Source organism: Centrocercus urophasianus, unplaced genomic scaffold, assembly GCF_019232065.1.
Source record: "Centrocercus urophasianus isolate 14NV4802_14NV808 unplaced genomic scaffold, USGS_Curo_1.0 seq_32, whole genome shotgun sequence".
NCBI lineage: Eukaryota > Metazoa > Chordata > Aves > Galliformes > Phasianidae > Centrocercus > Centrocercus urophasianus.
In genome coordinates this window covers 9,235,371-9,262,902 of record NW_024884889.1, presented here as the reverse complement: position 1 = coordinate 9,262,902, position 27,532 = coordinate 9,235,371, and the positions used below count along the sequence as shown (strand labels likewise).

At 38.3% G+C, this 27,532-nt stretch overlaps 1 protein-coding gene across 2 annotated transcripts in view; it reads left to right on the top strand.

Annotated features, from left to right (window-relative positions):
• GUCY1B1 (guanylate cyclase 1 soluble subunit beta 1) overlaps window positions 1-26,386 on the top strand; it is a 36,945-nt gene extending 10,559 nt beyond the window's left edge. For both annotated transcript variants that reach the window (XM_042829811.1, XM_042829812.1), the window contains 11 exons: window positions 1,401-1,501; window positions 2,372-2,490; window positions 7,116-7,313; window positions 15,109-15,339; window positions 16,161-16,277; window positions 17,031-17,164; window positions 18,051-18,248; window positions 18,748-18,985; window positions 20,224-20,364; window positions 21,417-21,571; window positions 21,876-26,386. In XM_042829811.1, coding sequence (XP_042685745.1) covers window positions 1,401-1,501; window positions 2,372-2,490; window positions 7,116-7,313; window positions 15,109-15,339; window positions 16,161-16,277; window positions 17,031-17,164; window positions 18,051-18,248; window positions 18,748-18,985; window positions 20,224-20,364; window positions 21,417-21,571; window positions 21,876-22,008 — 1,765 coding nt within the window. In that variant the 3' untranslated portion in view covers window positions 22,009-26,386. The remainder of the gene's footprint in view (window positions 1-1,400; window positions 1,502-2,371; window positions 2,491-7,115; window positions 7,314-15,108; window positions 15,340-16,160; window positions 16,278-17,030; window positions 17,165-18,050; window positions 18,249-18,747; window positions 18,986-20,223; window positions 20,365-21,416; window positions 21,572-21,875) is intronic.
• The last annotated feature ends 1,146 nt before the right edge of the window (window positions 26,387-27,532 follow it).

Here is a 27,532-nt window from a genome sequence, read left to right as displayed (position 1 = left end):
TTCGTGCCAGTTCGTTTGTTCTTTTTGTGAATCTCCCCGTGAGATTCAGAGAAAAACATCTTGAGATTATTAATAATTTTTCATGCCATTAATAACAAAAGTTGTTCCTTTTACATCCATTCTGTAGGAATTTTAGTCTCAGCTACAGGCTGCAGCCTCGTCTTACTGCTTTGGGAAAGTTGCTTCACTTGTTTTCAGCTCACTATGCCCGTTCATACACTAGTAATAACAAAGTAGACAGATATTTTAAATACAAAACCAATCTAATACTAATTTTTGGTCAGTGGTAAAAATGCAGTGGGTGTGGTTAAAGCAAGAGAAAGAGGAAGAAATAATTAATTTGAAAATGATGTGTTCTTGACTTCCATTGATAGTGGACAGATGTGGAAGACATGATTATTAACTGGAGGGTTACATGACCATTAATTTCATTCAGATCAGTAGAATAACATCATATGAAATTGGAATCGGGCCCTATCAACAGTTTTGTCACCTACCAGTTTTAACACGAACCAGAATGCTTCATCCTCAGTCTTTTCTCTGTTGAGTAATGCTCAGAATGTTTCTGTGTTTGTATGGATGGGAACTCCAGTAAAACAGTATACCTGAACTGTTGTGTGGACGTTGTTGTGTTTGCATGATTTCATTTGTGAAGTAGGCAATGTTGGCTCTACACCACTAGGAGCTAAATATCGATTAAGGAATTTTGTTCTGATTGGTGACTGGTTGTGTGGTGGTAGAGACAAAGGTTTTGCTGTAAAAGATGTTGTAGGATTTTAGATGGTAGGTTCTGAATCTGCTTTTTAAGGGTTTAAAATTCTTCTGAGGATTGTTACGAGTTTAAAGCAGTTAGAATGTTGGCTCTTGAGCAGTACGTTTCAATTCTATCTTGAGAAGCATTTCTGTCTTACTGTGATAAGAGCCCTTCATTATCATGGTGGTAGTAAATAAGTTTTCCTCGTGATTCATTTGCTGATTAGAGAAGTAATTATTTCAGTGGTGAGTTGATGAGTATCTCGATTTGTGCGGCATGCCTGCTTTTGTTACAAAATCCTATCTTTTTTTGATTGCTTTTCTCTTCCTAAATATTTCCCTTTTCAAAATACACCTTCTAGCTTTATTAGTTCTGCAACTTTGTTGGGAAGCCCCGTACCAAAAAGTTATGTTTATTTTCTTCCAGCTAATTAGTATTTTCATAGCACAGATGCTCTTAAGATAGTGGTGTTGTATCTTAATTACCCTGAGGTGTGAGACAGTTATAATTTTAGCTTTATTACGTAACTTCCTAAGTGTGTAACTTGCAGACTTGCATGATTTAAAAGAGTAGAACCAAACAATGTATAACGAGTTTACAGATTTGGTGTTTCTCCTCAACCAAAAATATTTTGGTTCCTTTATAGGAAGGAGGCACAGCTGGATGAAGAAGGACAGTTTCTTGTCAGAATAATATATGATGATTCCAAGACCTATGATCTGGTTGCAGCTGCAAGCAAGGTTCTTAGTAAGTAATATGGATAACTTCTTTGACCAGTCCTTACGTGTAAGATTGAAAACTACCACCAACAGGAAGGTCCACATTGCAGAGAGGAACAGGACTTAGCACAGAGGATGAGAACACACAATAATGGTCGGAGATTAAGAACAACAGCAGAAGAATGGATTTTATTGTTATTTATTTACCTCAAATATTTTTATTCCCTTTATTCCTTTAAGTGATTTGTGTTACTTCCAAGTAATATTCTAGGTCCTGGATCCGCCTTAAGTTGTAGTAATGTATCTAATCCACAGATCATCAGTGTTACAAAATGGTCGTGAAGTAACAATGTATCACTGTAACGACCTTGCTAATACACCCGGATTTCAACCGTTGCTGTGATGGCAGTCCGTGGCCTCTGCGTCCTTCTCTCCTTCTGACCTCTGCTGATGAAAGATGCTGAGTTACAGAATGATTTGTGACACATCTTATTTCATATCTGCTGTTTATTTGGGTAGCATTCATTTTCAGTCGTCCTGCGGTTTAGAAGGTATAATTATGCCCATCAGCTTTCTTTTATCTGCAGACCCAAGCTAGTTGTCATGTTGAATTGATGCAGCTGGTGTAGTTTCATGCTGTTGCAAGCCAGAAGTAACCCCCCAGAGTCAGGTGTTGCTGAGTTATTTGCAAGTAGTGCTTCCTTGTCTGTATCAAAATCTAAACTGCTACACATAGACATAAAGGGAATCTGTAAATCCTCCTGAAATTCCTAAATATGTACTGACTATGCATTGCTTTTTTATGACTCTTGTCCTCATATTCTTGGCCTTCTGGATTTGGGTGCAGTCTAGGTATTGTTAATGTGTGAACTAACACACGTTTTCCTGTTTTTACTAGATCTGAATGCTGGGGAAATTCTTCAGATGTTTGGGAAGATGTTTTTTGTGTTTTGTCAAGAATCTGGCTATGATACAATTCTGCGTGTTCTGGGCTCAAATGTTAGAGAATTTTTGCAGGTAAGATTTTTATGCCAAACTATTCCAGATACAGGGGACTAGACAGGAGTATGGTCTAGCCAACAGGCTAGAATGGAATGTAGAAATAGAAGTTGTACTGTGTAGCTATATTTGTGTAGAGGTATGAAGGATATATGCCTTGGTTTTTGCATTCTGTAGAGCTTTTCTCTGCCTAGCAGTTTTGGCATTGCTGTTCTGTATCCCTTTGAACAATCCCCTTTGTTTGATTTCATGAGCAGTGAGTTGAGAAGGCAGGTAAGCTGGCATTCACAGAAGCATTCATACATCTGAAATTTAATTTGAAGTTACAAAGAAAGAGTTAAAACAGGAGTTTTCATAGGTAGCATGGAGTATCAGAGACATGGAAAAAACACCAGGCTGCCTGTACATCATAATTAAAAGGGCTTTATGTTGTTTAGATTAACAGAAAATGTGGTCTTCAGACCTGTAGGATATTTCTCATCCAGAGTTCTCTCTGACTAATTATAGATGTTATTTATAATTGTACTTTGTGTACAGAGCTAGGGCTCACACAGCTTGTTTCTAAGACAGGAAATTGTTTTGTACGTGAACTGAGGGTGGGATAGAGCAGCTATCCTTTTTTTGTGCTTTCCTAACTTCAGAACATTGTGACATTGTGCTGTAAACCACAACAAACTGGAAGTAATTTTTCAGTAGCATGGAAAAAAGTGTAATGGCCTCTCTGAAGCCTGATTTTCAAGTGTAGCAAAGATGGGCTTCTGTTTTTTGTCACTTGAAGATTGTTCGCTTCAAATACAGTTTTGTGTTTGTGACATAGATCACTTCAAGGGTGAACTGTGTGCTGCAATGAGTTTAAAAACACTGAACTGATGAAGATTTCACAGGAGATTGCCAAATAGCTGTGTCGAACCTCTTGATTTTCACTGGAAATTTAGCAGCATTTTGTCATCTTTTCCCTTGAAATTCTCTCCAGTAATGGAATGTGAAAGGGGCAAAGTGCCTACTTTGCTGTATTTTGGGGGTATTTCCTTGTGCATCTCACTACTTGCTCTGAAACCTGTAGCACTGCAGAGCTTCCTGGGTGTTCTCAACTCAGGCTTTTTAAAGATCCGACGATCTGTAACTGCTGGGCCAAAAGACAAGTTATGTGTGTGCTCCGTCTGATGCATACCAAACGTGTGGTCTGTATACCACTGTCTGTGTGGGATTGGGCATCCATAGTACCTTATAGCTCCATCCATAGGCTGCTCTCAAAGGATGCATATGGATCAATGTAATTTTTAAAGATGTACTGAAGTTATGGTTGGGGTTGAGCAAGAATAGAAGACAGGAAAAAAAGATACAGCCATCCAATTCACCCATCACTTTGCGTACGCTTCATTGGTCCTTTCCTCTTCCTTTCTCTCATCACCTTTTCCATCCAGTATACTCATCTTTCTGTTCCCTAACATGAATAATGATGGACACATTTGCAGCACATACCAAACCCCTGTAAAAGTGTGAACTGCATACATTTATATTCTTCTAATTAAAGTATTTTAGGCTGTTTTGTTTGCATTTCAGTGCTAGAAGATGACGTTAGTTATTATGTACCCCTGTAAATTCTAACAAGGCAGGTATTAGTAATTGTGCCAGCAGTGTACTTTTCAGCTTTTAATTATGATGGAAAATCAACATTATCCATGATTTATTGTTTTTGCAGCTTCTAACAGATTAGGTCAGGAAGCTTATTTATATACTTACTAAAATAGGTGCAGATTGAGTTTGATGTGCTGACTTTTTGTCAGATTCTTAAAATATATGGTATGATTCCAAAAACATCATCTTCTTGAAACCTGTATTAAGCCCAGGAATGTGTGAAAATTATAGAGGGCTGCAGGTTTTTTAAGTGTGTGAAAATAAATCTCATGTTTATGTTCTATTTTCCTTGACATTTCAGAGATAATTTAGTTTATTCGTAAATGAAACACAGATACTTCAGGCTTTAAGAAAGAGGAAGAAGACAGCACAACCAAATCTAATATTTATACTTTCTAGAAAAACATAGGGCTGGAAAAATTGCAAATCATATTGAAAGAAGACACTGTGCTGAGGAGGAGCAACGTGAAAAGATGAAGCCTCCTGAGCAACTCAAAGTGTGTTTTTGTTACATTCAGTAGCTTTCTACAGAAAGGAAATCAAACGCTGGAGTGGCGATTAGTCCTGTCTCGTGTAGGAGATCATCTACGTGGCTATTTATTTGCTTGTCATTTCAGTGCAGTAAATTTAAGTGGGTTAATTCCTCTCATACAATACTTTCCGTATGCTCTGTGCAGCACGGAGCTGAACAGTGAGCCTTTATATTTCAGGTGCCAGTCATAACTCCTTAAGACTGTCTAGGATCTGCCTGATTTATTATTACTGTCCATGCTCCTTCCTGCTTGGAGATCCTTTCATCTTTTAACAAGCTCTAGAATTAGTGTCTCTGGTACCAGCACAAGCTCTGGCATTCATCTGAGTAATCTGGGGGCAAAGATAGGGTTGCTGTTGGAAGTGATAATGATACAATGTCTAAATGGCAGGATGCTGGAGCAGTGTTGGTGCCTGCATCTGGATGCACATCTCTACTTCTTCTTGACTGTATATAATAAGTACTTTGCTCACTCCATAGTCATATGCATGGGGGAGAAAAGATGCAGTGGATACTTCAAAAGTGCTGCAGTACATTCTGGACAGGTCCCCAGCTCTAGATGAGTGGTGATTCAAGACTAAAGAGCAAATTGCATGGATTCACAGAATCACAGAATAGCTATGGTTGGAAGGGACCTCCAGGATCATGAATCTCCAACCCCCTGCCACATGCGGGGCGTTCAGCTTTGATGTTTCTTGGACAAAGTCAGTAATGAGGTAGTAGGGTGGCAAAGTGATCATTCACAGTGTGGCTACCATCATTTGTAGCAATGCTTGCTCCAGACTTAAATATTTATAATGAGACAGCCATACAAAAAAATTCTGTGCTTAACTTATTCTGGAATTATGGTGATGACTGTAGAACTTGATAGTTTACCCTCTATTTCCATGATATTTCCATATTTCCTATTTCCATCTCCTTAAGAGTCTTGTTTCCAAAATAATTCTCAGCTGATCCTTTAGCTTGTGTACCAAAAACACAGTTCTTAATGCAATTAAGGAGATTCAGGGGCACTTCCTTGGAGTTCTTGCTCTTTTCTCATCCACTTCTCACAAGCTCTCTTCCAACTTACTTGTCTTGAACCCTGGTAATGATCTTACAGAATTTGCCTTCAAACATTTTTCTTCTTTTTGCATCTGAATGCTCATTAACAGCTGGAATAAATTGCCTCCCTTGCTGTTGCCTCTCCAAGTTTTAGTTTGGAGGTGTTGGTATAGCAACAAAAACATGAGTTTGAAACAAACTAAAAAACTGAAGGAGGAAGCTTGAGTCTGGGTACATCCTACAGAATTCATTTCTAAGAGCCTCATTTCCTCTGGAGACCTTCCAGGAGAAGAACCAGCTGTTTAAGTGCTTCACAGCTCACATGAAACAAAGTTCAGTATAGTTCCATGGATCTGATGATTGATAGATGCTCAGGAAAGGTGGAAAATGGGCCAGCCAGCACATTGAAAATATTTTCACCTCACTTTCCATTGTGCTAGATGAAAATATTCAGGATCTGGTGATAGCAGTTGTGTGGGGGTTGGGAGAACTGTGTTTGAAATATACACTAATGATCTGGGCTTAGGATGTAAAGGATGTGTATATGTTTTACAACAGATAAATAGTTGTTTGAGTTGCAGCACGGTTTGCTTTCTGTGTATGGACCTCTATACAGCAAACAGCAAGCTGGAGCCATGGTAATTGCTTCCTAAACAAAGTCAGAGCTGTCTCTGTATTCTTAGCGTGGTTCTGATCTCTTTGTTCTCTTTATTATCCTCGTTAGATATGCCTCTCAATTTCACTTTTTTTTTTCCTCTCCAGACGTCAATTTGTCTTGTTAAAATTTAAAGTAAAATACGTAAGACGTCCAAGACATCAGTTGAAAATATAGAAGACCTTTTTTCCCTTTTTAAACAAATATTTTCTGAAACATTTTTACAGTAGCCGTGTTCTATGAGTCCTGTTGGGTTTTTTTCTCCTTATTCTCAGTCTGTGTTTGAAATCAGGCCCTGTCAACTTGGTCTGACTGTTATGGTGATAGAAGTAGCCTGTTGTTTCACAGTCAACAGGGGAAAGATTTTATGAAAACATGCTTATTTATGTTTGATGCCTAAATTCAAAGAAATTGCAGAGGCTTGAATTTGGAAAGAATGCAAATGAATGGGCTTTGGATTTGAGAAGCCCATACAGTCTTTAATCACCATAGTTTTGAAATGCATGGATTCTTACTACTTAGAGTAATTCTTTATAGTGCTAGCTTTGCTGCTGTTCATGTCCAAATGTTTACGCAGCAGGGGGAAAGAATACTTCGAGCTCTGAAAAGCCTGCTGGGGGCTGCTTCAGAAGTAGTAAAACAAGTGCAAAGGGAATGTGACCAACAAGAGGGGGTGGAGTCAGATTAGGCAAGAAATGTTTTTTTTTTTAATTTTTTTTGTTCAAAGCTAACAAGTGAATGTCTTATAATCATGTTTTAAATTTCTTCTTCTAGAACCTGGATGCTCTGCATGACCATCTTGCTACTATTTACCCAGGTATGCGAGCCCCTTCCTTCAGATGCACTGATGCGGAGAAGGGGAAAGGACTCATTCTGCATTACTATTCAGAGAGGGAAGGTCTGCAGGATATTGTCATTGGAATCATCAAAACTGTAGCTCAGCAGATCCACGGTACAGAAATAGATATGAAGGTAATGCCTGAAGAGTTGTTCGCATTTAAATGTCTTCAGAACAAAGTCAAGAAAAGAGAAGTGATGGCAAACAATCACTGCAATTGTTGCTGCCCTATGTGAAATGGTGGCTTTAAGAACTGACTCGAGAAGAGCCGCTGTTGTTTGAGTTGCTTTAAGAACAGGTCAGTCATGTGGTGAGAAGGCCAGCATTAATTTGTGGGCAGGCCCATTCAGGAGCAGTTTAAAACAATGCACATTGATTATGCCATGCTGGAGGGCAGAGTTCTCCTTCTGGCCTGCGTTGGAGGTCCTTCCCAGACAAATACGTGTTTGTGGTTCAGATACTTCTGCAGGGTGGGATTGTGACTGAATAGGCAGCTACAGCCCCAGAAGTGGAAAAGTGTTCTCCCCTCATGCAGTTTACCTGATGTGTGTATGCTGTCACTTGTGAAATGGGAGACTCCTGTTTTGAGGTGGTACAGAGTAGCAAACACATTTAATTCATCAGGCCTTGCATAAGTAACTGAATAAAAGCAGTGTGTGACCTAACACATGGTTAGCTTCAGTTATGGGCTGAAACCAACAGTATAAACACTTCTTGCCATTAGAAGTGTAACAACTCAAATACTTTACATGAAGTGGAAAAGAATCTAAATGTGCACAGCAAGCTTTTTTTTGTTTCAGCTATTTCTAACTATTCTACTTTTCAAGCTGAGTTACACTGTATACTTCAGCTGAAGTAATAATGTTTTGTTTTAGCATGAATCTGGCTGAAGCCTAAAATCAAAAGAATTCTTCAGTGTCATGTTCATTCTGTCATTGCTGTAAAGTATTTTTGTGTGATCGTTTGCTTGCTTATGCAAGAGATTTATAAAGGCTCCCATGACAGTGGTAATTACTACTGCAATCTTGGAGTATGTGCCTTTCAATTTTCTTGTTATAAGCTCAGGTTTATAGTGAATAGCTTTTGCTATATGGTGATGATGATATACTTATGTCCTTTGTTTAAATTCTGCTTGGTAGAAATCCATATTTACAGCAGGTGTTAGTAGTCAGGGAAGGATGCGACAGAATTAAAACAATCCTCTTTGTTGGTCCCTGTTTATTCAGATTCTTCTACTGATCCCTTCAGCTGTTACGGAGCTATAAAATAAACTAGATGGAGGAAGTGAACTAAGTTCAAAATAACATTTGTTTTTCTGGGTTATTTTTACTTGTATCTGTTCCCTTTTGCTATTCGGTTTTCTTATGTGTCACAGGGAGTTCTGCCAGCATCATCACAGGGTTGTGCAGAGGCAAAACTAATCAGTGGGGCAGGGGATAAATTCAGGTTGTTCAAAACAGCTACCAGGACAAACTTCTGACAAATTGTATTTTCAATCTGAGTGTCACTTTCTTGGGAAGATCGTGTTGGAAAATACCAGTGCTCAGCTTGGTGTTCACGAGGACCTTTTCTGCAAATTTCAGCTGGGCAATCCTCAATGTATGCAGGTGCATAAGGTTACTTCTTCCCAGGTGCAGAGTCCATACTTTCATTTCTTGCACATCAATAAGTTTCTGTCAGTCAGTCCAGTCCCTCTGTATGGCAGTGTGACCGTCTGGCGTATCAGATACTCTTCCCCACTTTATATCACCAGCAGTCTAGGCCCTTCATCCAGAATATTAATGAATAAGTTGAATAGGACTGGATCCTGTATTGACCCCTGGAGTGCATGGCAGCCCAATCCTATTCTGTTTGCTTGTTTTTCAGATATTCCACAACCCTGGAATTAATTTGTAGGCATTTCCAGTGTCTGCTGAATGGTGTGCAAAGAGAAACTAAAAAATCACATGATCACATGAAGCAAAGTAAATATTGAGGAAAAATACACTGTGCCTTTTGTATCCTAGGTTATTTCTTTGGTTGGAGAAATGGCCAAAAAGGAAAAAAAAGAATGTTTAATTTTTACCCTCTTTCTGCATTTTTACCCAGAACTATTCTCTGTAGACATGCATACACAGAAATGCATGTTCTTGTGGTACACAGTAGCTCTTTTTCCAGAATGACATGCTTCAGGAAAGATGCCTTTTAACATCTAAGGTATGTGTATGCTGAAGGCAAGGAAGAAAAAAGATCTGATTTTGTCTCTGTTAAACTCTGTTAGTACCAAAAGGAGGGTTTTGTTTTTGTTTTTTTTTGTTTTTGTTTTTTGAACTTGGATTCACAGTTGCAACACATTAAACCTGGGAAGCCTACCTTGACAGTAGTCAACTGATTAATTCAAATCCAATTTGTTTATCTTCCCTGATACCATAATCCACTTTTGCTAAATAGAGTTAATATAATTTTTTGCAGTAAGTACTGTCCTAAGAATCGTTCCTGACTTTCAGAATGCACTAAAAATATTTGTGTTCTGCCTGTTTCAGTGTAAGGACTAAAAATACTTCTTTGCATTGCTGGTTACTGACATTGGCATAAGATCTCTGTTAGCAGCCTTCTGGCTGTACCTTCTCTTGCTTCGCTTGTCAGAGGTTGTTTGTCTATAAAGGTGAAGGTGAAGTCAGGACAGAGATTCTCTCAGGACTACAAATGATACAGGACAATGAGGAATTGTTGGAAAATCCTACGAAGCCAAAAGAACATGTTGGGAAAACTGACTTCTGCAGTTCTGTTATTATGTAAGAGCAGGTTATCAAAATCTGTATTTTAGATTGTCAGGAGAAATGGTTTACAGTAGCAAATGAAAGGGAGCTAGAGAAAATTCTTGTCAAGATGGGAATTTCTAACTGTCATTACTAGTGACAATCCAAAACAATAAAGCCAGAATGTGACCTGCTGAGAAGCTGCCCTAAAATCTGGTTGGGTACTTGTCATTGAGAACAAGCAATACTAAGCCATATATTAAAAGTTACCTTTGTATGAAGACAAGGAAATCACAGAGCATAATCAGCCTCTGATTCTGATGCAAGGGCACCTGGAAACATCACCAGCTCAAGACTCAGAGGTTCAGCAAAGTGAGACAGTCTGCACCTCAAAACCAAGTGACAGATGCAGACATCCCTTCAGATCACCTCAGATGTGCAAAGCTAACAACGGTGCCACTTGCACAACAAACTGATTTGCCTCAGGACCTCCCTGGAGCAGCTGTAGTGAAATGCATCAAGTAGCATTGCATGGTCAGTTTTGATCAGAAGGGATCAAGAATTTTATCCTGTATTCAGTGTTAAATGGCAAAAAAACCTGTCTTTGTGTTCAGCTTTACAATCCAAAGGAAAAATATTCTGTCCAGTAACATCCTGTTTCTTCCTAATGCTGCAATACAAGTCTGTATTGTGGAACTGCTTGTAACTGAGTCATTTCTTGCAGGAGTATCAGTGGAAGTTTTAACAGATAGCATGTGTTCAGTATACATGCTGTAACACAATGATACTACTTTATTAAGTATCTTGTGTGAAGCTCAGCAAATAAACCACAGAGTCATTTTTAAAATAACGGTTTGAGTTGTCCCCCTCTGAAATATTAGTGTAATTTTTCACTTGGCTACACAAAATAAATAAATAAATAAATTGAAATTGAAATTACGTCTTCTGAAAAGCACAGGTGGATAACCATTGAGATGTTATATATTCTCTTTGAAAACAGCAGAGAGATTTTCCCCTCCGTTTTTAACTGCTGTTTCTATGGTGACTGTGCTCTTACACGTGGTGAGCTGATGTCACTTCAGCTGAGACTAGAGATGAAAAGAAATAGGCTTGGTTCCTGGCTTTGTCAGTTCTGTCACTGAACTTTCATTTGCCAGGCATTTGATCAGTGCTTCCTTAGTAATATTTGAAGTGATGCTGGAATTCCGTGGCTTGCAAACTAGGCTGGCGTAATGAGACAATAGGAGAGTTCCATCCTAGTTAAGCTTATCAATAGGAAAGTTTCGTCCTAGTTAAGTGTATTTCATGCTTTGTAGGGCAGGTCATTCTGCCAAGTAAGTATCTCATCAAATAAGTTGGACTTACTTAGAAGCGAGAGGAAAAAAATGTAACATGTTAAGTTATGGCCAGAAGTGCTGATTTTAAACTTCCTGACAAATGAAAGTCCTGGCTATTCAAGGAAACATTTTAATTACTGTGGATGTCACTATAAGTCAAGAACACTCCCAGAGGATGTGGTATGTCTGAGCAGATTGTCTGACTTATTCTGTGTATTATCTCATTATCTTATTCAGGATGGCTTTCATCTTCTAGGATGGCAAAATATATGCATGTATATTATCCTGGTTTCAGCTGGAACAGATTTTTTTCTTCAAAGTGTCTGATATGGTGCTATGTTTTGGCTTTAGGAGAAGAACAATGTTGATAATGCATTGGTGTTTAGTTGTTGCTGAGCACTGCTGTATGAGCAAAGGACGTTTCAGGTTTTTGGCTTCTTTTACTGTCCTGCCAGCAGGGGTGTCTGAGAGGGCACAAGGAGCTGAGAGGGTACAGAACCAGGACAGCTGACCTAAACTGTTCAAAGGTAAATTCTGTACCATAAGACATCATACCAAAAAAAAAACAAACCATAAAAAATGGTGGGGAATTGGCTAGGGGAGCTGCTGCTGCTTGGAGACTGGATAAGCATTGGTCAGAGGGTGGTGAGCAATTGCTTGTCTGTCACTTCTTTTCTATATGTATGTGTGTATATTATTATAATTACTAGTATTTTTATTTTCCTTTTCTGCCTTAGTAAATAGCTTTTACCTCAATCCACAAGTTCTAATTTTTTTTTTCTTCTGATCCTCTTCCACCTATCGCAGTGAGGTGGAGAGGGGGGAGGTGAGTGAAAGTCTCTGTGATGTTGAGCTGCTGCTGGGTTAAACCACAGCACGTATATGTGAGCATTCATACATTAAATTTTGAAGATTGAATTTTATCTGTATCTCAAATGCCTCAGAGAAGAAGTCTAAGTTGTTTGAGGTTAATGAAATAACAAGATAGAAAGATTAGCTAGTGCATAAATGAAGTGAGCAACAAAGGCATGAAATTGGGTGTTATTTAAGGCTGAATCAGTAGCTTACTTAGCCTGTAGAGGGATAAAATTGTAGCTTCCCTTAATAAGGGCCTGTGCAAGGAGGGCCAGAACAAAACATCAGTAAGCCTTCCCCGTCCATAGCATATCAGTATTACTAATAGTGTTCAGCCGGCACAGTGGCTGTACAGTGAATCTGTCATGTTTCCATGTGGTTGGCCTGTAGTGTGTCAGCTCTGGGACAGCCAGCATGGCTTCACTAAAGGCAGATCGTGCCTGAGCAATCTGGTGGCCTTCTGTGATGGAGTGGCAGCATCAGTGGACAGGGGAAGGCAATGGATGTCATCTGTCTGGACTTCTGCAAAGCCTTTGACATGGTCCCTCAGCACATCCTTCTCTCTCACCTCTGGAGAGGTGTGGATTTGAAGGATGGACTGTTGGATGGATTAGGAATTGGCTGGCTGGATGCAGCCAAAGGGCTGTGATCAATGGTTCTGTGTCAGGTGGAGGCCGGTCACAAGCAGTGTCCCTCAGGGGTCGGTCTTGGGACCGGTGCTCTTCAGCATCTTCATCAATGACAGATGATGGCATCGAGTGCAGCCTCAGCAAGTTTGCAGATGGCCCCAAGCTGAGCGGTGCAGTCGATGCACTGGAGGGAAGGGAAGCATCCAGAGGGACCTGGGCAGGATGGAGAAGTGGCCACGTGAACCTAATGAGGTTCAACGAGGCCAAGTGCAGGGTGCTGCATTGGGTCGGGGCAATGCCAGGTATTGATACAGACTGGGGGCAGATGTCCTTGAGAGCAGCCCTGCGCAGAAGGACTTGGGGTCCTGGTGGACGAGAAGCTGGCCATGAGGCAGCAGTGTGCGCCTGCAGCCCGGAAGGCCAGCTGTGTTGTGGGCTGCATGAAAAAGGGGCGGCCAGCAGGAGAGGGAGGTGATCGTCCCCCTCTGCTCGGCTCTTGTGAGGCCCCATCTGCAGCCTCTGACTAATATGGTCATTAGGTGATGATATTAATCTCTCTGAAAGGTCATGTACTGTCAATATAAATATTTCTTGAAAAATATTGGATTTTTTGAAACTTACATGACTGCATTGCTGGATGGTGAAGCTTTTTTATCCAAATTACACATTTTTTTGCTGGCAAGAGCAACACTGTGAAATAAGATTCAAGACTAGAAATCTTCTGTAAAAATAGATCAGTTTTAGCACTAGTTCTGCAGAATTTGAAAAATTACTGTGTATAATCTCAGCTATCCCATGGCCGTAACAGTAGTAATAATGAAATAAAACCGGTAAGTATGCTAACGAGTGAGGGGAAAATGAGAACTAACTAAGATGCTACCTGCATTTTATCAATCCTCAGTATGGCCACAGACTCTCTGAATTACAGGGATAATGATTTAAATGAAGAGGAGGATGTGGAAGACCTTTAAGCTGTGAATTCAGAAGAAACCTAGGATGCCATCTACTATGTTCTGCTTTACTAGATAAACCCATGCGATTTATTTTCTTCAAATGACCACTGTATCCTCTTTCTGTGGCTTACCCCTTGTTAACTGATAATTTCCCATTTATCTTTGCTACACACTGCCACGTGGATTACCAACAGAGCTTTTAAGATAAAATAAGCATTATCATAATTAACATTTGAACTTGTTCTTACATCTAGCTTCAGGTACTTGCATTGGTTAGTAAATGATAGGCTGATCTTTCTCTAAGTTACATGCTCAATAGAAAAATTAGTGCATCACATTACATAGAGCACTTAAATTAGCTTCCTACTCTGAATTGCCCTCCAGGAGGGCCTGTCTTTCCTTTATATTCGAATAGAGGATGAAGGAACACCGGCTTCTTAAATTAAGCAACATTTAGCAATAAAATATTGTTTCGTGCTTGTGAATAGGAACAAATGAAGTATCACCACTCCCCAGCACACCAGCTAACATGGCTGTAGAGGAGAAGTGTTTAAAAAGTCAGTGTTTGTGCAAATCTACTTTTTTTTTTTGTATTTTAACTGTTGTTCTCTGTGACCAGATAATGTGTAAAAGGCAGACTTAGGATTCTTTTGCCCTTTAGGCATTAGGGATTTTAAGAAGACCTTTTTTTCTTTTTTTAATTGCTTTCATAGGTTTAGGATCAGACTTTAGATGGAAGTACAATAAAGTGCAACGTGTTCCAAAAAGTTGCTGTTTAACAGTACTGTACAAATAGAATTGTTCTGTTCCAGTCACTAAACCTAATTAGACTTGAGAAGAGGTGAGTTTGGCCTCTCAAGGTAAACTGTGCTATTCTATTAATTATTAGCTTTAATTATACTACAGCATACGACTCCCTGGAAACAAAATAATCCTTTTTAGTTTTTGACTAAGCAAATTTACTGAAGCAAAGTGCTGTATTCAAGACATTTATTTATGATTTTGCTGATGTAAATTTTGCTGGAATTTAATACAGAATGTGACTCGGAGAAGACTGTAATTGCTTCTAGTTTTATTTTTTGAGCATGATCTTGTAGTCAGCACTGCTTGCTTGGGCAAGGGCTGTGTATGCAGAGCTCTGCTCCCTCTGCTGCTCTTCTGGCTGGTTATGACATGCCCACCCTCTGGTCAAGCACTGTTTGCTGTTATGTTGCAGGCCTTGCAAACAGCTTTCATTAAAATAAGGATTCAAGTGCCTTGTGAAATTCAAGACTTGCAACAGGTCCATTCAAAGAGAGGGAGAATTCTATTGTGTGACACATACCAATGAAAGCGAGCATAACCTGAGCCTGCATCCCTGATTTCAGGATGTGCATTTCATTCATCTTTTCCTTCTTTATTTTTTTATTTTTCCTAGGTTATTCAACAGCGGAATGAGGAATGTGACCACATTCAATTTTTAATTGAAGAGAAAGAATCTAAAGAAGAGGACTACTATGAGGACCTTGACAGATTTGAAGAAAATGGTACCCAAGAGTCTCGCATCAGTCCATATACTTTCTGCAAGGCTTTTCCTTTCCACATAATATTTGACAGAGATCTGGTGGTCACACAGTGTGGCAATGCAATATACAGAGTCCTTCCACAGGTCAGATGATTCTTACACGTCAATAGTTATGGAGAGTTCTTATACTGGATCGTGCAGGTGGTTTTTTGTTGGGTTGTTTTTGTTCATTTTTTTCCCCCCAAGATTGATAAAACAGGATTTTCTGTCTAAAAACCATCCCCATGTATAATATCTATTGTGTTGTGTTGCTGTTGTTTGAAAAAGGACTTTGAAAAGTAGCCCTTAACCTGCAGTAGCTCTGTTCCTTAAAAATCATGTCTGTAATGGGCAGTAACAGACCAAGGAATACGCTTGAACGGAGAACACTTTTCCTGCCTTTGTGTGTGTGTGATTTCCTTCTGGATTTTGCAGAAAAATATGAAAGAAGAGCTTTGTAAATTCTTCTCAAGGTCACTCTCTGAACAGCTGTAACTGTTTAGCCTACTGAGGATGGCTATGAGGATCGTTACAACCAGACAACACCTTGGAGAAAATGGCTTGTCGTTGAAAAGCATGTTTGAGGGATGGTACTAATGAGGAGAGCTTTTTTTGACTGCAAAGCTTTCTTACTTTTTTTTTTATAGTTAGGGAATAGTTTGACAGATAATTAACATGAAACAATCTAACACAATTTTACAAAGTCATCTTGCAGGCTAGAATTGCATTTTGAAGCCAATGATACTTTTGTTGTAAAATCCTTAATTTGAAAACCTTGTGTTCTAACGGAGAAATGCATCAAGTATATATTCTCTTCCATTCAGTACTGTAACTTAAGCAAGTTGAGTATAATTATTCAATGTATTCCTTTATTGTAGCATAATTCAATTGTTTCTTTTTGTGTTTTTTTTTTCTTTAAATTTCAGCTGCAACCAGGAAACTGCAGTCTTTTGTCAGTGTTCTCCTTGGTCCGGCCTCATATTGATATTAGTTTCCATGGGATCCTCTCACATATCAATACAGTCTTTGTACTGAGGACCAAGGTAACTCGAAAATATTCACTTGGCATTTCTATAAGTAAGCAGGCATGGAAAAAAAAAAGCAGTATGGAAAAAGCAGAAGTGTGCAGAGAACATAGTAGTGAGCCTGGATCCTTATGAGTCTTGAGCCAAGAAAAAAAAATCACAGATCTGAATTCAGCGTGTTAAATTGACTTAACTGCTAAACAGGAGTGGTGAAATACATATACTTCTCATCTGAGGCTTTCCTGGCAAGAGGCCAAACTCATACATAACAATTTACTGCAGGAAAGGAAGGGCTGTTGCACTTAGTTTTATTTAATTATGACAAAGGAGGCAAATACGAAATGTGTTACCATTTGGGCCCATACATTCATATGGAACAGGAGTGGGGAGGCAGGCAGGATGAAACAATGAATGCAGAATGTAGAATTGCCCCTACTATGCTAAAGAACTTCCTGAGAGAAGCCAGCAATACTTCTTAGGCATTCTATGAAGTTCATAGAATAGACAATCTTTTAGTCAAACTATTGTGAAGAGAAGAAGAACTTGAAATTAAGGAAAGATGCCATGATTTGAATCTCTGAGGCAGAATATCAGTGTTGAAGTGAGGACAGTGTTTTGTTTTCAAGGGATAATTGGATTTTAAGGTAAGGTGTAACTATTTTAGACATCATGATGACCTTCATAGTGAAGGCATTTAAACAGATGTTGTGAAATAACACATAAACCAGTGCAATGATAAAGTAATTGTGATTCTTTTTTTTTTTTCACCAGGAGGGGCTGTTGGATGTAGAGAAGCTGGAGTGTGAAGATGAGTTGACTGGCACAGAAATCAGTTGCTTACGCCTGAAAGGGCAAATGATCTACTTGCCTGAAGCAGACAGCATTCTCTTTCTTTGTTCACCAAGGTACTTTAAACAATAAGAGTTGTGTAATGCTGCTTTTCTTTTTACAGTTACTGATTTTATGAATATCTGTGAGAGTAATGTTACCGAGATTAGTTGGCTTGGGTATGGATTTAATAGATTTTGTTGTGTTTATATGAAAAGAGGGAGGAGCATTTGAACATTGGAACTTGGATGCTTATGAAATAATTCAGTATAAGCACTGGGATGCTCTGGCTTAGTTTGGATGAGTGAGAATTCCTCTATTCAGCGACGTTTGGCAAGTTTTGATGTTTGTTTCTTATTCTGAGAATGCTGAGAGATGTCACTGATTCGGTTTCCTATGTGGATTCATGTGTTGTTTTTTTTTTTTTCAGTAATTTTACTGTAATAGAGCAGCAGTGATTATGAAGAGAGTGTTTGGAATTAGGGATTGAATGGAGGGCTTTAGCTAAATGCTCATTGAGCTAATACACCAGACTTCACAGAATTGTAGGGGTTGGAAGGGAGCTCCAGAGATCATCGAGTCCAACCCCCAACATTCACCACGTGTATGAAACGTTCACCTTGTGTATAAAAGTGAGGTACAGAGTGGCTGAAGACAGAAAGATGCTACCTTAACATAATCTCACTTTTATTTGTGCACTGAAGAGCGTGTGTTTCGTATGTTCATGGAACTCATGAGAGTTCTATATTTAAAGGTAAAATCAAGAGCTGTGTTTTAACACAAGTGAACTCCAAGGATTTTGTGGAAGGAATATTTTATACAGCTCATCAGATTTTTAGAAGCACACTTTTTTTCTCCTATTTCATATCCTCTGCTGTTCATCTCAGGTTTAAGTGCTCCTTTGGCAAGCTTAATTATACCTCTGTCTATCTACTCACATCTGTCTATCTCTTCGCATTGTAGTGTTATGAACTTGGATGATTTAACCAGAAGAGGGTTATATCTGAGTGATATTCCATTGCATGATGCTACCCGTGATCTGGTTCTTTTGGGAGAGCAGTTCAGAGAGGAATATAAACTGACTCAAGAGCTTGAGATCCTCACTGACAGACTGCAGCACACGCTACGTGCACTCGAAGATGAAAAGAAAAAGACAGACACGTAAGATACAAATCCTGATTTTTCAGCTGAAACAGTCACAGCAATATATTATTTATAGGTACCTTCTTCATAAAATAAAAGAGTCTTGGGAGAACGTAAAAAATATTCAAGGCCAATAATTTTGAAGTCAAGAAAGAACATTTCACTTCAGTTCCTTAAAGGGTTTTGTTCTTAATTTAGATAGTCATGTGTCATCTGCAGTGTAGGCTGTCGCCTACATGAAAATGGCTGTTTTGATGGCTCCTTCCTTTGTAAGTACACTAGAGGAGAAGTGAACTGGCAATTCTTTTTACTTTGCTAATTAACCTAAAATAGTTTTGCAAACTTTCTTACCTGCCATCCAGTTGATGTGGCAGAAATGCTCAAGCAGAAAGCAAAAATGATCCAAGACACTATTAACAAATCTTGTCAAAAGAATTAATAATGTGTCTATGTTACGTAGAGACCTTGCTCAAAATTCTTTCTGTTTTGCCTGTGCCTTTCTTGCTGACTAATTTAGATTACTGTACTCCGTTCTACCACCATCGGTGGCAAATGAGCTGAGACACAAGCGTCCTGTTCCAGCTAAGCGATACGACAATGTCACCATTCTCTTTAGTGGCATTGTTGGATTCAATGCCTTCTGTAGTAAGCATGCCTCTGGAGAGGGAGCTATGAAGATTGTTAATCTTTTAAATGATCTTTACACGAGATTTGATATTCTAACTGATTCACGAAGGAATCCATTTGTTTACAAGGTAAGCAGTAGATTTTCAAGTAATTTAGCCTGTGATTTTTCAATAATCTACTCTCATGTTGCTCTTTTCCATCCTTTGGAATGTAAAGAGGAGTATGTTGTTTTTCTCTCTGCCCTGTGAGTCAATAGTTTTTTGCAGTGTTTGTGCGTAGTCACCTGTTAGTTGGATACACTAATTTGCTTCCACGTTTAGAAGATGTAAAAATTTATGTAAGCAGTTTGCTTTAAGTCATATACCTGGGCCTCCTAGCTGTAAGGTATAATTTGTTATTCAGTTTTATTCCTTCAGTAGTACTGAGGGTTAGTTGCAGATATGGTAGGAGGTAGATAAGTGGATAGATATGTAGCCCGTATATACAAGGGCTGCTCCAAAAGAAATGCCTTCTATTTATTATGTTGGCCCATGGCATCAGAGATGGATGTTGATGGTGTGGCAGTAGATGTTGAACCTTTCTGCCAATTACTTGTTACTGCCATGTGACAGAGGGCAGCAGAGGGGCAGTCTGCAAAATGATGTCTGACGTGGAAGTGCGTTTGAAGCAAAGATGTGGCATTGAATTCCTCCATGTGGAAAAAATGGCACCCATTGACATTCATTAACACTTGCTGAACGTTGATGGACACCAAACAGTGGATGTGAGCACAGTGGGTTGGTGGGTGGTGCTTTTCAGCAGTGGTGACAACAACGAATGGTCATCTCTGCTGGAGAAGTTTTATGACTGTGACATGGAGGCTCTTGTTCACTGCTGGAGAAAATGCATAGCTCATGGTGGTGCCTGTGTTGAAAAATAGTGTTTTGTAGCTGAGAATTTGCTCATATCAAATAGTGTTATTGTGCTCTTTGTTATAGTTTCCGTGGAAATAAATACGAGGCATTACTTTTTGAGCATGCACATGTATATGCTTGTGTCATTACATGTGTAAAATCCATTGCTAGTTTTTACTCTAAATTAAATTTATGTCCTGCACCAGACAAATCAAGGGTGAATGAGAATAAACATGGTTATACAAATTTTGGAATACTCCAAAAAAGAGACTGAAGTTCACCTAATCACTGTCTTTGTTTTGTTGTTGAAATATAATTAATTCTTATCAATACAAGATATTTTTGGAATTAAGATTTTTTGAATGTAAGTATAAGGAAAACACTTGAAAGGACAGTCTTTGAAGGGAGTGCTACGTCTTTTTATTGTACTCTGAAGTCCATGATAATAAATGGAACAATATGTACCTTGCCAGGTGGAAACAGTTGGGGACAAGTATATGACTGTGAGTGGTCTACCAGAGCCTTGCATTCATCATGCACGATCTATCTGCCACCTAGCATTGGACATGATGGAAATAGCAGGCCAAGTTCAAGTTGATGGGGAGCCTGTACAGGTTAGTAAATGTGTGGGCTTGAATGAAGAGCCCATTCTTTTATATGATTACATTGCTTTGAAATATGATAATACTAAAATCCCTTTCCATGTAGATTAATTATTTTGAGATAGATCTCTATAAATAATATGAAGAGTTGCATGTAGATGTGGTATTGGCAGTTCCCCAGATCCTCAAATGCAGTTGCTGTGCTTAACTATTTAAATAATTAGATCCTCATCATGTATGTTTGTTTTCTGATCTTTCCAGTCTATTCAACAAATTTGCATTTTGCATCAAGTACAATTAGTTGAGTCTTTTTCATCTCAATGAATACAACAGTAGTATTCCCTCATTGGCATTTTCAGTCATGCTTGTGATCTCATCAGCATGGGAAAATATTGCATTAAATAGAAAAGTGCATTTCCATAGGTAGTTTTGGCAGTGATTCCAACAACAATGTATGTTAGTGGAAGTTCTGTTGTTATGGGCTTTTTAAATATGCTGTTGCATTAATACCGAGTTGGTGAGACTCCATTGACTTGTCTTCATCAAAAAGCTCTGAGGACAAAATAATTGGTTGTGATACGTATTGTTATTTAGCTGCAATCTATTGCTCTAAGACCTAACTGAGGTCTGTCTATTTCACCTTGTCAGCGAGCAAGGAAGTGAGGAGGTTTCATATAGGGCCTTTCTTTTTTTCTTGGTCTAACCCATCGATTTCTGCAGCTTCTGAGCATTCATCAAACTCAGACCTACAGGGTATTCCTCTCTCTCCACTTTTCTTTTACTTTACAGCATTACAACAGCAGCATGGCATGGTGCATGTTGGAAAAAGATGAGGTTTGTTCTTTCATTTGGGAGGCAGAGTCATGGCAATACAATAATTAAAAAAAAAAACAACAACAAAAAAAAAAAAGGTGATACAAAATGCAGAGCTTTGAAGAAGCCAGAGTAATGCACTGGAAATAAAACTAGTAGACAGAAACTGCATAATACCTGTGTTTAGTTGGAAGCATGAGATAAGCTACATTTATTTTGAATATTGAAGCCTTTTTTTTTCCTCTCTAAAGATAACGATAGGAATCCATACTGGTGAGGTAGTCACAGGTGTCATAGGCCAAAGGATGCCACGTTACTGCCTGTTTGGAAATACTGTCAATTTAACAAGCAGGACAGAAACTACTGGAGAAAAGGGAAAGATCAATGTCTCTGAGTATACGTACAGGTAAGCGATTCACTATTCTTACTGGTGTTGGCACTTAAAAAGAAATCACTTTTTCCGTGTAACATCGATGTGCCTTTGGAATTGATGGTGATGGGGCATTGTTAACACACTTTTGAAGTGCATGAGCTCTGATGAAACTGTATGGCAGACTGTATTATGATGCATGACTGTTGGTATGCAAATATAATAACGATCCAGAGATAGACTCGATGCTTCTATTGATTTGCTCACATTTGTGCTTAATATTTTAAACTGTGTATTGTTTGCATGCATACAATTACATCTTTTCTCTTTCCATTCTCAGGTGTCTTATGACACCAGAAAATTCAGATCCTCAGTTCCACCTGGAATACAGGGGTCCAGTTTCTATGAAGGGTAAAAAAGAACCAATGCAGGTTTGGTTTTTGTCCCGAAAGAGTACAGAGACAGAGGTATGACTAACCAAAGTGTATTTTTCTTTTAAACAAGTTATAAATATGATACATTTAAGCCACTGAATCCATTTGCAAACTAAATGTTCCCTGGAAGAAATGAACAGTTTTGTACAACACTTTTATTAACATTTACTATCTTGACAGCACATTGAAGTCCTTGACAATTTGTCTGTGGAGTTTGTGTAGACCCTGAAGGAATACTTTCATATTTCAAGAGGTCCTTGGGGGAATGCCAGTGTTTAAATATAAATATCTCTTTATGTACAGATTTCTCCACTGTGCTAGACTTTGCAATATTATGCCCATAATATAATGTTTAACCGATGCCTGGTTATCAGCACTTTGAAATTTACCATTTCTGCGAGTGAATAAATGTGCCTTCAGATATTTAGGCAGCAGTCCAACAAATACACACAGGCAGGTTTGAACCTGGTGTGTGGTTTGTTCTGTTAACCTCAGATGGATCTTCTTGCTCACAAATTGTTGTGTGATGAAGGTCTTAATTCAGAAATTTACAGAATAAAAATGTATCTTCTGATTGACGTATAAACTAAATCTTGTTGTGAATAGGGTGAAGCTCTTCAAGCACTAAGTTGTCTTTGAGCTTATGTGATAATTTCAGAAATTTGCACATGTAGTAACCAAAATCCTATTAGAAACCAATGAGATTTAGACTCAGAAATAAACTACAAAGTTTTACCTTTAATCACGTTACTTTGTGCCAGCCTAGCAGGTGTACATTCCACCTATTGCAAACAGGGAGAAAAAAAGTGTGAAAGTGATATGCACAGCCTGAATTCTGCCCAAAAGTAAAAGTACAAAAAGTTTTAAGCTAATGTATTTAATCTAAGAAATACTGATTGGAATAATGTAAGTCATCAGTTCCTTCACTGAACGTACAGGTCACAGGGACTTGATTGGGACTTCTGAATTCTTGTGTGCCTCTGAAAATGAAATTTAGACTGTTTAACCATTATGGCCCCTTAGAAAAGATTTAATGCAACCGGTAGCCAAGTGTATGAATATTGGCTGTTTAATGGTAACCCTCAGTAGTAACTCTCACTATTAAACTTCAGGGAACAGCCTGTATTTTAACCCCGCTGAAGTCTGTATTTTAGTATATATTAGTTGTGCTGACATTCTGGGTGCCACTTTTGATCATACTTGTATGACTTTGTTTTATATCAAGGTTAAGTGTAACTTCACATGGTTACTGTTCTTTCAAATCCATACTTTTATGTGAAATATGCATAACTGAGCACCTTAGACTTATTCTTTCTGCATTATAAATTACATCCTATCATTTGTATCAGGGAATATTGTAATGTTAAATGTAAAGCTTCAGAAGAGTATTGAGTCAGGTGCATATTTTCCTTAGTTCAGCTTCACGTGTGTTTAGGGTTCTAAAAGTTTATGACTTTAAATATTGCAACTTCTTTTTAGAGAGCTTGTGAAACAGCCAGTTTTGTCAATCATGACAACGGCCCTGACAGGTACCTGCTGTTACTATTGTCTAATAATTCAGCTTTGTAGAGAGAAACATAGGGACAATGGTAAACATGCTAGAAAAATAAAATATTGTCGGTCTGGTTTTTGGGAGCACATAATACACAGTTATAAGTCACAGTTTAGGCACACTTGAAAAGTCTCTCTTAGTTTGTGTTAGGCTTTTCTTGTATATTCTTAAATTCAGACATGCATATATTTCTCAAACACATAAGGACTTCTCCCATCACAGGTATCTCTTTTTTTGTTGTACTAAGTTTTGGAGAATAGGAGACTAGAAGGATAACTTCATGAAGTGTATGACAATGATAATCAGTTGTTTCAGAGGTGATTTTGATAGGTGTAAGAAGATAATCTTGTAATGGTCTTTTCATTCTTTTCCACTCCCTGCACCATTTCATCTGTTCACAAACAGAAAGATGCACTAAGGCTTCCTCCTTTAGGATGTGCTGAACTGTTGTTATTTCTGACACTTCATAGGCTGCATGTAACAGTGGTAATCCAAAAGCAGAAATCAAATAAACACCTTTTTTTCTTTGATTACCTTATTGTAATTACTTTGCTAAGGTACAGTTTTGGTTTTCTTTTCAGATACTTATTCTATCTGACCTTTCAAACACACGTGCATTCTTACAATTAGTATCATTTGCAGGGTGATTAATTTCAGTGGGAGCCATTAGTAACAATTAATATGGCACGTTAACATCTGTTAAGAATCCATGTAGTAAATAAATGTCTTCAGTGGTCACTTCCTGAAAATATTTCTTAAATCTGTTTGAAGATATTTTCTCTGACTGTCCTTCAGTTGTGAAGTTTTCTATCTCCAGTGTGTTTAAATCTAGAACTGATTTGTATTAGTGGTACACTCCCTTTTTCTGTTACACTTAACAGAATGGCAATCTCATCATTTGCATATCTGTTAGCATTAACAGATCCTGAAGCCCAGTGATCAATGTATGATAGGAGAAGTTAAAAAAAATGCTTACAGCTGGCACAGTGATATAAAACCAGTGCTTAAAATACGCTGTCTTCACTGGGCATGTAGAATGTCATCAGGTTGGAGCAACTCAGCATACTTCAGACTTTGTTCCTAAGTTGGCATCTCTATTCTTCCCTCTAAAGAATTCTATTCCATAATACCATTCCAGCAATATTCAGAGCTGCATCAGAAATATACGTAGAACCAAAGCAACCTTGACCTGTCTGCTTGCTTGCATGAACAGAGGTTCACCTGCAACTTCTCTCAGGAGGAACAGATTTGCTGTAAATCCTAAAGCATGCAGAGAACCTCAGATGCCTGACTGTGGTTTCCATCTGTCCCCACTGCCAAATATGTTTCTCTTCTCCCATGTCCCCAGATTACTAATGGGAGCAAGTCAAAATATCCCCAGTAGTTCCATCAGGGAATGTAGGAGTTGTTACATTCCTACGTACAACACATGCAAAAGAAATGTGCGTGTTACCTATGCTCTGTTCTGTTATTTACTAATACTGGTTGCAAGTTGTCAAACATATTTTGTCACTGCATTGATCCACTATGTTGCTGCTTCAAAGAAAATCCCTTATTTTTCAAATTCTACTTGTATGCATTCAAGGAAACAAAGCAAGATACTTTCTGAGCTGAGGGAAGAGGAAAAGGATCCTGAACAGGGTGCAATACTGTCTCCAAGTAGGGAGCCAGGCAGTAAGGATGAATTATGAATGTTACTTTACTTCGTGTCTCCCATTGTTATGTGCAGTACCATTGCCTGTTGCTCTTGTCCTGAAATCATACTCACCATTTGCTTCCAGGCATGCTTGCTACTTTTTCCTTAGTGTTTGGTACTCTCTCTCTGCTATGAGCATGTATTTCAGGCTTTTTTTTTTTTTTTTTTTTTTTTAATATGCATTTTTGCATGTCAATCCTGTGGCCCTTCCTATCACCAGTTACCACTGAATCAAACTGTATAATATGCATGCCACAACTAACAACTCAGTCTGATGCTTCACATCTTCATCTCTGCGGTACAGTGGTTGCATAAATCAATGACTTTTCTGGAAAGACAGGAGGCATTTCAATTTTTTGGCAGAACAAAGAACCTAAGGAACTATTTGTAAAAAGTAGTACATAGAGCATCATTGTGGAAACTACTGCTTAAAACTTGTTTATCAGATTTACTTCTTCTACGACCATGCTTCCTGTTCATATTGCGAATAACACTTGATGCACTGCTGATCCCTGTGTAGAAAAATGGTACCTTTTGACATCATCCAGCATTTTGGCTTTGTAGACACTATATAAACATCTTCTGTATTGAAAGGGGGCAGTTGTTTGTCCAACTGAAGCTCATGCCAATGTATATTTACTGAAATGCTTTTCATTTTCAATATATTTTTCATTGATTTATATTAACTAAATGAAGTTGTCATGTTAATAATAGATTGCTGGACTGTTGTAGGCCATCACTTGTGCTCTAATTCTGTTCTGATAGAGCCTTCAAAATTGACAGGCGTACTGCCAGGACATGGTTGTCATAGTTGCCTTTTGTTTTGGTCTCTGGAATCAGAAAATGATTTTATTTTATACCTTGGGAGAACCTGATTGTATTCTTGACTTCATGGCATAATTAAGAGATATGTAACTTGTAAGCAGACATAGTAAAATTAGATGGGATTGCAGATGCTTCACAGTTTTAACATACAGTGCATTTTTGTGTGAATAATATCCATTCTTGTATCTGGCATTTTCTGAATATTTGCATTATAAATTAGAATAGTGCAATTACTTTGTGTATAAAAGTTGTCTGTACCTAGTATACCTTATCAGCACAGAATATATATGTATAAATGTTTCATGGTAATGTGAGAAATTGCAATAAATTATTTTTTCCACTGATTTCTTTAGAAATTCTGGGCTTTTATTTTCAATGACAGTTGCATTTCAGTGTTGCATTTGATACAAAAGAAGCACATTCTGCAATTCTAGGTTCGCATTTAAATCATTTCTTGAGTCCTTGTTTCAGTGTGTGCGTATGTTCAAGAGTCTCCTGCGTTCAGGTTCCTGGATCACATCCTCAGTTTAAAGTAGGGAAACAAAGAGGGAGAGCTGCATACATTCTTTTGCATCACTCACTGTGCATCAGAAGCTCTTCCTGGCACTGTGAGAGGTTGCCCGTGCTCTGCTAATCTGCGCAGCAGCTCTTTGTCCTTCATGCTGATGGAGCCTGCCAAAACTTTAGTGGCGATCCCTGGGCGTGAGATTTGTGACATCTATGGTTGTATAGAACTAATACAAAATAATAGAGAAATATAGTTGTATGGTATATAAATAGTTGATGCAGAAGACTGTGAAGTAACTGAACTGTTTGTACTACACTTCAGGATGACTTAAGATGACATGCCACAAACAGTGCTCTGAGTTTATCATTTCTTAATGATTTCTAAGTGTTAAAGCTCCTGTTAAGCTGCTTTGTAGCATAACCAATTTCTTAAAGCACTAGAAACTCATATGTTAAGTTCATTTAAGTGCTTTTTATCTCAAGGAAATCAGTATGATTTGACCACTTTTGTTATTAAAATAAATCTTCAGGTGAACGCTGAGCTCAACAGCTAACAATAAAATTTGATTAAATATTTCCCTGTATTTAGTTCTTTCACATGTGCTCTCGTCTCTGATTTAAATGCAGTGATCTGCTTTCACAGTAGAAGTTCTGTAATTGAAACACGAGGCAAAATATTTACCTAAGTCTGTTTCAAAGGCATTTATAAGTGTGTTTAGTTTATCTTAGTATTTTTTTCTTTTTTTAAAAAAAAAAAGAGTTTGACATGAGAAGAAAAGTGAAAGCAGCAGTGAAACTGCAAATTACGGAATGCGTGGTTGCAACTAATCTTCTGGATCAAAAGAATTTACATTTTCATGGTATTACTAACAAAGCTTGGCCTTGCAGAGGACTGCTCTGCTTCTTAGAGTAATTGACTTGAGTAGTCTGACTGCTGTTAGTGTTTCTTGGACAATATGTATAGTTTTTATCTATTACAGGGC